Genomic DNA, 10,383 nt, shown 5'->3' on the forward strand with positions numbered 1-10,383 from the left:
CCAAAGACGATTTATAAACATAGTGTAGTCTCTTTGCTTAAACGCTACTTCTGTCAATGAACAAATATAATTTTAATTTCCAAAGGTATCTCTCAAATATTAAACAACCACAGTCACTTATTCACATAATAAAACATGTTAAAACTTACAGAACTTTTATAATAACATTAACTTATTCACAATTTTTACATATTCACAATAAACATTATGTTAGTAGGCTACAGTGTGAATGCAACAATGTAGCAGTTCAGTCTGAATCTGTATTTACAACATTTGGGAGTGACTCCACAGGGTCCTGAAGGTGAATGAGGAAGGACACCTGCATTGTCACAGACTGTCCAGTCTCACCCAGATCCTCACACTGTGCTGTGTCCGTTCTGTTCACTTGGGGACAGTGCAACAAAGCAGCATCAGGTTGAGAGGGGGCTGGCTGAATTTGTCGTCTGAAAATCAGAGAACTATCAGGAGTGAGCGAACCGTCGGGCATGGCCCTCGTCGGTGTGGCAGAGGATCTATTGCGCTCTGGCACTGTGGCGATGGAGAAAGTTTCCACTCGAGAGTCGAGCACAGCTAGTCACTGTCCACAGCAAACAATCTCAGCCTCGACCCTCCAGCTGCGAAACTTCCTCCTCAGCTCTGTCCTCACCTGCATTCAGAGTGAAGGTGACTCATTTTTACAACAGTTTATGTGCCGTTTTGTATCATTTAGCAGTCTCATACTTGAAAATCCTTCAGTGTCGTATAGAGGCCTAAGTCTGCCCCTGACAAGGGATTTGAAAATCAAATTTTACACTTTTACAGCCATGCACCATGACTTGTACAAATGGTTCAGTAATCACTTCACTACCTATTTAGAATACAAACTTGAGTAGAATCGACTAACCTCTTTATTAGCGTAGCAGTAGAGCACGGCCACCAGAAATCCCTGCAGAGAGGCCAGGTTTGTTTAGTGTCAGTAACGTGTAGCTACTACATTTGCTTTGCATGAATACATCAGTGTCAGTAATAAGAAGCAGCCACTCTCTGATCAAACTGAACCTACCTGAAATGAATTGAGAAAAAGGGTGAAAAAAACTTTAATGTAGCGCAGAACACCTGTAGTCTGCTCATCCGTGGCAAAGATGAATACGACCTCATGAATCCCAAACAGAGGAATGAGGGTAAGAGTGGCCTTAGCAAGCCTAAAAGGACAAAAAACAGGAGGCATTTTGTATCAACGTTCATATTTCTGCTTACTGTTTTCCTTCCTCCTCCTGCCAAACTGTATCACTCTGTGACAGCCAGAGTAATGGTCTTGATTTAGCTGAAAATAGACACAGCAGTTCAACTAATTTGTAATTTATCATCATTGAGAACATGCTGAGACAACTTGCCGGAGTTTGTAATCAGGGTATTCGCTCTGGTTGCTGGCTCGCAATTTGGAAAGAATCACCTTCAGGATCTTCATGAAAATCATAAAGTTGATCTGTTCATCAGAAAATCCAAATATGAGTTTGGGCTGTATACCATATATTATGTGCAAAGAATATATATCATGCTATATATGTTGTGGAGGAGTCCTTATGCCAAACGGTGACATCCGAGAGATACAAATAAACATTGGTTATGATTTGCATGCACCATCCTTACTAGTGAAGCTAGGAGAATTGGGAAACGAATGATCCACCAGTAGTTCATGTTCTCATTGAGAGCCCAACACCTGGAGAAAAAAGTGGATGTTAGTAATCCTCCATTATCTGCCATGGATCAGCAGGGGAACAGGTCTACTTGGGGTGATAGAGCACATGGAGACACAACACACACATGCACGTACACTTACTCTTTGTTTTCCTTCAATAACTTCATCACAGCCCAGGGAATCACAAACAGAAGTGGTGTTCCTAAGATGAAGGATTGAAAGCCTCAGTGCTGGGGTGCTTTAAAAAAAAAAAAATCTATAGAAATGACAACGTAATTTTTTCCCAGGGCATCTCTTTCTAAAAGCTGCAGGTTTTGTTGTGATAGACCCTGAAGGAATGTGCACTTATTAATGGGCGGACAAAAGAGGAGTAGAGGTATGACAGTGACAAGGTCTCCTCTTTTGCAAGGTGCCCCCTTTTCCAGTGTAAGCTGTTATCATTGTAGCACTGTGGCGAAGTGCTCTTAGATTCTAGAGGGTGACAAAGGGCAGATCACCTCCGACAACTGAAGGTAACAAGTCCTAGAGAAACGTATTACATGCTTGGAGATGGGACTTACCCCAGCCCAGCCAGATGTAAGGCAGGTATTTGTTGTTGTCGATGAGCACCGAGGCTATAAGCACAGAGTAAAGATGTATTGCCTCTCCAAAGAACCAGTAGTGATTGGCCAGGACACAGTACTGCATCATCACCTGTGCAATCCGGCAGCCAACAGCAGCCTAGAGAGAATGGGTGTGGAAAAAGCCACATACTATGAGAATCCAATGCCCAAATTTGGCTCATATTTGGCATCCAAATGTATTAGTCTTATACTGGTATCTCATCAGGGGCAGATTTCAAATAAGACCCACCTTGTGACTGAGCATCTCACTCACATCGGCCTGTTTCATGATTTCACGTCCCCAGTGGCGCTCCAACATGGTGTCCTTCACAATGACAGATACAGCTCGCAGGATGAAGGAGAGGAAAAGATTTGCATGAATGTAGTTTCTAGTACAGTGTAGTTTCCTGTCAGGAGAAACAAAAGTAGAAAGTTTTTTTTAGCCACAGAACTGAAAATTTGATTGATTCCACCACCTCTTTGCTTAGCTAACAGAATCGTCTTATTTATTTGATTTGATTCGATTAACTTTATTAATCCCAGAGGGCAATTCTGTTCAGCAGTCCGCCAAGAACCCTACAAACTCCCATGCATACATAGCCTACATATTGTACATATATACAGGTGCATATATTTACAATGTCAGTGGAAGCAAGCAGGTGCCCTACCGTGTTTCCCACTGAGCCTACAAGGTATGTAACAATAGGTCAAGGGAAGCGCACTAATATCTGGTCGACAATGTAAGTAGACATGTGGAAATAGAATATATGGAAATAGAAATATAGCTAATACGTTAATAAATAACAAACAATCAAAATTGTAAGAAATACTAAGAAAATAAATATTTTTCTGAGGGATTCAATTTGCAGCATGGTATATAATTATGTATTTGGGTTCGAAAGCATTTGTTTGCATCTGTCAAAGATGAATGAGTCATGAAGACCCAGTTGCCATGAGAAACTCTAATGTATGTGACAATAAAAATTACTGCCCATCAGCCTACCTAAAGCTCAGTAGGATGATAAGAGCCGTTGTGAGCGTGAAGAGGGACAAGGAATATCCAACAGTGTACACCATCCTGAAGCTCACCATCAACTGTTTGAACCACAACTGTAAAGACAAATCAAACAACAAAGGCAGGACTCATAATTACATTGGTGCTATAACCTCTCCCCTATGCTTCTTGTTCAAAGCAGCTTGATTCCTGTATGAGTCACCTCCCTGTATCTGCCATGTGTAGTTATAATGGTCAAATTCAATAACTAATGGGTTTTTTTTTTTTTTTACACCTGCAGTTTGGCAGTAGTTGACTTGATCTTTCACAACAAAATTCTAGTATTAACTGCACTTTTGACAATTGCTGGCACACTCAGACTCATTAAAATCTAGCACTCAGACTCAATTGCTGGCATTCAGTTACTTTTTCATACATGATGACACTCTAAGTTCCAGTAGTGAACACTAAACAAAGGGGAGTGCATTAGCAACAACTGGACACCTACAGTAAGTTGGTTGCCATACCTCCTGAGACGTCACCTCTTTCTCCTCCTCGCACTGCGTCATGTCCCTCCACACCTGCCCGTTGCTCCCCCTCTCCCAGCGGCCGTCAGAGCCGCACCGCCGACGCACAACTCCGCGGGACACTAGAGGAGAAACAATCGTTTCCTGCATATAACCCATACAGTTTATCATTACAGAACACTGGCGAGAGAAACTAAAATATAAGTGCATGCTACTATGATCCAACACATACACACATGTGCAAAACAATAAAGGTTCAAGTGTCAGCGTATGGACAGACTTTCTCTAACAACTGCCTAATATTTATAGAAATTAAAAGAGTACAAACTGACATAAACAACATATTTATATTGCTGTTTGTTTGTCCTATCAATGTCACTACAAGTGTGATTTACCTTTGTCATACCAGGGCAGGTAAAAAGGACATGAGATGTTCACCATAGAGCCGGCAGGAGTGTCTGGCCAGCAGGCGTATCTGTCAAAAGTCCTGTTACAGAACAAGCCCACTGGAAAGGAAGAATAACACTGAAAATATGTGATTGAATAATTGAACTTCAAAAATACTAAAGATCATGTTTTATGCAGTTTTATTAATGTGACATTTGAACAGTGGTGTGATTGCATCTTTTTTTCCCACTTAAGAGTATTTTACTTCTTTTTAACGGACAAAAGGGAAAACATTTTTTACGTTACCTTGACATGTTTCTTCCCCAGAAGTCCACTACTGTCGAAACATGTCAAGGTAACATTAAAAAAAAAATCCTCTTGAAGAAGTAAAAATAAACGTTCTTTTTTTCCCCTTTTTCCTCTTGTGCCATATTCCTTTTTGCATGACGAGTTCATCCTTCACCATACCTTGAGGGTACGTCTCATTTCTTATCATTTTGACGCAGTCTTCTTTATACTGGACCCACTTCTGATAAGTCTCCTCTAAGATTTTTCCATTAGCCATATCAAACTGGAAGGACACATGCAAAAAATGTACGTGAAGTGCCTGCCTTGCATTTCAAACAATGTATTAAGGATTTTTCTGAAAATAAAAGTAATGTATTTTACCTTTGACAGTTTGAGAATTATCACGCAGATCAAAGCCATTATGTCTCTATGTGTCCTGTCCATAGCTGCAGACTTGTCAGAAACACTGAGAGGGGAAAAGGAAATGGAACAAAATGGACCATTAAAAGACAAGGTAATAAGTACTGAGCATTTTTCAAAAACATGTATTCATATTTCAAATGTCAAAAGATCTGTATTGTCCATAAAACTACTGGTGAAAGTCAGAAATTATTTGAGATATTGGACCTACTGTATGCAAAACCCAGGCAAACTAAAATAGCTGTATTGATCGAGTCATTCAAAGTTTTTTGCCACTTAAAATGGTACTTTTGCATTCCTAATGAGTCTGACCTTCCTGTTTCCAGCTTTTCCTCCTGTCCCATGGCAATATGTACACACTGGCTTCAATCCTCTGTCAAAAAACCTTAACAAAGAACAAAGTCTCCAGGTATCTAACCTTGCACCATAATCATGAATTTTATTTCAGATTTTGGAGTAGCAGTTGTAGCACCTTCATTTCCCTTGTGCATTGAAAGGCGACAAAAACATTTTTTGCCACATGCATTGCACATGACTGGAAAATATCCGGTTTCAACAATTTTGTTCAAAATAATCTAAAAGGAGGGTATTTAAAGATCACCTGCAGTAGTTCTTTACAGTAGTAGTTACTGAGAAAAACACCATCAACAAGCGTTCATTATCACCTTGTGATCATTAAACTGCAAACAGTTCCTACACATACAGTATACAGTACACAATGCATTCATTAGCTAGAGAGGAACTTACTTGTGCATTAGGTAAGATTGATTGCCAAGATTGTTATTATTGTAAGAATGCTGCAGGTAGCTTAATTTGGTATGTAGGACAGGCATTAATATAAGCATTGTGCTTCTGCCTGTGCCTTTTCAGTCACTATTTTGTCGATAATGTTTGTGTCGATAATGTTTGTAGCTATTGTGTGATGTGACTGAATAAAGAATTTCATCATCTTCATCATCATCAAGATCTGTTTTTTTTTACAACATGTTTTCTAGTTTTGTTTCTGTCACCTGAGACACCCCCCTTGGTATGTTGGGGCCCTGATATATTGGATCAATGTCAGTTTGTTGGGGAGGTGGGGAATCTATGCTGCACTCCGATGCTGTGAATATATATGTCTATAAAGTGCAAAAATTAACAATTAATAAAGCTCTGCTGGAGTTTTCATGCTTGGTTAAATAAGGGGCACTACTCCGCTAAACTCTAACCAACTCTCTCTGCCTTGGATACACATTTATCACCTATAGAGCGGGATGCAGTCAAAATGCAATGACTTTGATGATCTGTTAAACTTATACGATATATGTTAGAAGTTACGCTTTGATCTGATCTGATATCATTCGGATGTTAATAATTGATAAAATTGCCTTCCTTGGAGGAAGAGATTATCATGATCATGATCATTGTTATTTTTTATTTTTTCCATTTTCTATCATTTAACACATTTAACTGAATAATCCTCGAGAGTGTCTCTAGTTTATCTCATTTATCAAAAACAACATATTGTGTTGTAATGATCTATTTTAGATCAGCGCTTGTGTCACACCACACAGATTCACCTTGGGCCCTCCTGTACAGAACTGCATTGATCAGGAAATCAGACTCAGAGGGGCCCCATGTCAGCGCTATCACCGGGGGCCCTAAATTATGCTCAGCTCAGGCACTGTCTGTCAACAGACTGACAAAACACTGATTTGATTTTTCTCTCCTTGTGGACTTTACCAGTCATCGCCTGAGACAGCTCAAAGACTGAGACCACACCAGGTTCTGTTTCAGTGTCAGGAACAGTAGATCATATGTCATTAACAAAGGCCAGTGTGTTTTCAACCAACCTCCTTCTCCACAGTCCCAGACATGTCACACCTGAAACATTCTTTCAAAGTAACTCCTGGGATGGACTATCTATCTATCTATCTATCTATCTATCTATCTATCTATCTATCTATCTATCTGGAAAATATTCAGTAAGAGACCCTTACAAGTCTAACGCTGTTAATGTAATGCCATCATAAATGAAAAACAAGAAACAAACTGCCTATACTGTATATTTAGGCCATAATAGCTATGCAAGCTTGGCTTCTTTCACCACTTCAGTAGGCTACAGTTTGCAAACACTGTAGGAATATTATTTCTTCAGTTATATTCCAAATACACTGTTTAATTTCTGTATTTATTTAAGTTGCAAGAATTAGAAACAAAAATAAAGATGACACACAGAGTTTTTTTTAGGCTATATTGGCAAAACATGTGAACACTGTCCGTTTTTTTATTGAGGAAAGTCGATGTTGGGTAACACGTCCCTTCACCTGTAGCCTACAGTATAACGCATTTGGGTAAAACATTCCCTTCAACCAGTTCTGTAAAAAAAAAAAAAAAAACTACCGAAAACAAAGCATGCAAAACAAAAAGCTGTCACTTACATTGCGTCGGAGAGCTGCTGTCACAGATGCTCGGTCCTGAGTGGCGCTGTGTGTGTTTTCTGTCTGCGACCTCACCACAGTCTCCGCTGCTTGTTCGTGCATCGTCTCTGCTGCAGCTTTCTGTCTCCACCAACTCTCCGCAGCCCGTTCACTCTGTTAACATGAATGGAAAAAAGTGGCACATCCGCTCGTCCAACCACAGGAGGTGTTGATCAGATATTTATTCTCTGCACACATGTGGGAAGAAAAAAGGTGATCCTACCCGCAAAGAAGAGCACAACAAGACACTTACAGAGTTTATTCAAGCATTGCCACATTCAGCCCACCTTGTATGGGGAATGGGGAGAAGAGGAGCTGCAGGTGCACAGCACCAGAAGGTGATTCAACTGTATTAAGAATCATCTGCCAAATTGTCTGATTTAGGTTTAATTTAGTTGGTGAATTGATCCATTAGAAGTCACTTTTACCAGTGGTAATTGTTCACTTAAGTCATTATTCAAGCAAAACTCCCAAATATTCACTGGCTCCTTAAATGATTTCCTGCTTTGCTCTGAATTTTGCCAGAGTTTTGGATTGTAGGTCGCCATCAATCAAACGTGAAGAAGTCGGCAACTACAAGATTTGATTTTGTTTTAGGTTATATAGACAGATTCACTGGTTATAGATAGGTTAGATGATCAACTTGTGTAGGCTATAGGTTCATCTTAAAACTGAACCAAGTTTATCCTATCGTTTTATCCATAGAAATCCAAAGTGTAAAAATGACAGTACCAGGGTTTATGTGTCACATGTGTTGATGTGTCTCACCTACTTGGTTTAGTGGTTTGCGACACTTGGCTTTGTAACAGTAGCTTCATATTTATTGCACACATGAGCGTGGTGTCAGTTTTCACAGAACAGTGCATTTCCCTAAATACTATATATAATACTTCTAGAGAAAATGATTTAAAAAAAGATTATTATCTACCAAACTTGCAGGCCATGGATAATGTGTTTTATTGTTGCATTCACAGGTTGAACAAAAAGTGATTTATTTAAAAATGTTATTTTACTCCCTTTCTCTCTGTTTCTCATTTCCCATAAGGCGGTAGGCTACTTGTTCTGAAACACATGCTGAGAAAACCACCATGTCACAATGTTAGTTTGACACTTGAAGAGTTAAGTGGCTCTCACAATCAGCTCACCACTTAATTAAAACATTTCTAGATTGAGTAGCTGCAACTTTATTTCCAATTAAATGAATGGTTTTGTGTTAAAACACTGGCCATCAAGCCGGTGATAAGCAAGAAAACGATTCCATCCTCAACAGAACCGGTCCTGAAAGCTAAATAAAATATTCAAAAACATTCAAAACCAGTGGTTTAGAAAGCCAGTTAACTAGAACATAATTGGACTGTCTGGTAATGTCATCTCCAATTAATTCTAACCATGTGATTATCTCCTATTAATTGGCTCAGCATGCCACGCTTTAACCAGAGACGCAAACAGAAAGCTAAATAAAGAATTCTCTAGCAAACTCAAATTAGTGCATTGAAAATGATTAACATCCCACAGGATATGAAACTGCGTCCTAATGAAACAAATGGTATGGCATGGTATTTTTGTCCAATGCCATCTCATAAGGCCATGTCCACATACTCTGATTCAATTTGTGCAGGATCAGAGTGAACATGCAGTTTTTGTTGTCTGAGTTACTGATCACCGTGGCTCTTATGTGTCACCGTTTTATATAATTGGCCTTTATTTAATTTATTTGTATTTACTGTAGACAAGTTGCCTGGTTCAGAGAAAAGATAATAAACAATAGGTACACTATAAGTTATTGTTTCGTTTGGACATACATAGCTTAGCCAACCTGTGTCCTTGTACACACTTTACAGTTGTGTAGCTCTAGTTCAACGCAAGGAAACAATATGAAGGGGAACTTACAGTAAGTATCATTCCTAGAACATGTTGCTCTCCAAGGTTTGTTTACTGACCTCTTAAAGAAATGATTTCTTTGTGAGATCTCTGGATATTAACAAGGTTGCAGATTGCCTGGGCACAACCGTTCTGTGTTTTACCCTTCTTGTTTTTCATTTTAGTCTTTTATCTTGTGGTCTGGTTCTCTGATGCCATTTCTCTGCCCCTGACCTCTGTTGAAATCTATTCATTATATTGTCTCTGTTTAGGTGAAAACTGAAAAAGGACGGACTGACCACTGAATATTCATTTTTGACTGTATTTGATTGCTGAACGTGGAGGTTCCCAGTGATATGAGATGAATGCTGTGTCTGATGGGGTGAGGCTGGAGAGGGAAAAAGAGATGCTGGATGAATACGAAGAGGGAACAGAGTGGCCGAAATGATTAGAACCAGAGTTGGTGCTTGACAATAGTGTAAAAGGACATTTTTGGGGTGATGGGAAGCCGTGCATAGATCCGTGACATAAATATCACCCACCAGTAGTCAGAAAGATTGCTGTTGCTTTCCCTGCTATCAACGATTGAGATTTTTGGGACAGCACAACTCTCAATGGGCTTCTTGAAAGAAAACTTCAACCAAGTGACAGGATAATAAATTATGTTTTAAAACCCATCTCCTCATTCCATCTCAATGTTGTTACTATCCCTGATGTGTTTCCAAGACGATTCAAAACGGCATTCAACAAAAATACCAACATAAATGATGTGAAATATATGAAAAGACAAGTTCTGAGGAAATCAAAAGAATTCAAAGGAATAAAATATCATAAGCAAGGAGGAAGGCCCTGCAAGGTGTTTTTTACCTTTTTACTGTTTGGAGTCGCCATGACCATGACCTCTGACCTTTGACCACAGACTGTTTGAAAGATGTCTCTAGCAGTGACAAACCCAAGTGTGTACTTTTTAAATTGGTTAATTTAAGTCATTTTTATTTATGAAAACAGTCTCACAGTGCGGCTGTGCCTTTCCAGTGCATTTGACGATCAACATAAAAGATAATAAAAATGATCAATAATATTGTTTAAAACATCATGTCAAGTATTTTGTGATGACAAACAGATCTCATTGAGAATTCAGGCTGCTGTTCCACTTGTTGAAACATTA

At 39.2% G+C, this 10,383-nt stretch overlaps 1 protein-coding gene across 2 annotated transcripts; it reads right to left on the reverse strand.

Annotated features, from left to right (window-relative positions):
- Nucleotides 1–53: 53 nt before the first annotated feature.
- On the reverse strand, nucleotides 54–7,369 carry LOC146968013 (glucagon receptor-like). 2 transcript variants are annotated; one of them, XM_085760651.1, is made up of 13 exons: nucleotides 4,858–4,947; nucleotides 4,657–4,759; nucleotides 4,197–4,307; nucleotides 3,802–3,923; nucleotides 3,284–3,390; nucleotides 2,531–2,687; nucleotides 2,239–2,398; nucleotides 1,820–1,880; nucleotides 1,630–1,699; nucleotides 1,374–1,465; nucleotides 1,043–1,181; nucleotides 884–925; nucleotides 54–646 (listed from the first exon to the last, which is right to left on the reverse strand). In XM_085760651.1, exons 1-13 carry the CDS (start codon nucleotides 4,918–4,920, stop codon nucleotides 575–577), a joined length of 1,299 nt encoding a protein of 432 aa, XP_085616777.1. In that variant the 5' UTR covers nucleotides 4,921–4,947; the 3' UTR covers nucleotides 54–574. The 2 variants fall into 2 exon arrangements, with proteins under 2 accessions (XP_085616777.1, XP_085616776.1); XM_085760650.1 differs by lacking the exons at nucleotides 54–646; nucleotides 884–925; nucleotides 1,043–1,181 and adding an exon at nucleotides 7,317–7,369 and having other exon boundaries at nucleotides 1,207–1,465; nucleotides 4,858–4,942.
- Nucleotides 7,370–10,383: the final 3,014 nt, after the last annotated feature.

Source organism: Trachurus japonicus, chromosome 19 (assembly GCF_045865225.1).
Source record: "Trachurus japonicus isolate A0001 chromosome 19, Traja_1.0".
NCBI lineage: Eukaryota > Metazoa > Chordata > Actinopteri > Carangiformes > Carangidae > Trachurus > Trachurus japonicus.

What these genes read in the sequence shown, in the direction of transcription:
- LOC146968013 (XM_085760651.1), bottom strand. Translation starts at nt 4,920, where the DNA reads ATGGACAGGACACATAGAGACATAATGGCTTTGATCTGCGTGATAATT. An exon ending in AAGAGGTGACGTCTCAGGAG is followed by an intron (nt 3,391 to 3,801) that starts GTATGGCAACCA and finishes TTGTCTTTACAG; the next exon opens with TTGTGGTTCAAACAGTTGAT. An exon ending in ACTGCTACGCTAATAAAGAG is followed by an intron (nt 647 to 883) that starts GTTAGTCGATTC and finishes CTCTGAATGCAG; the next exon opens with GTGAGGACAGAGCTGAGGAG.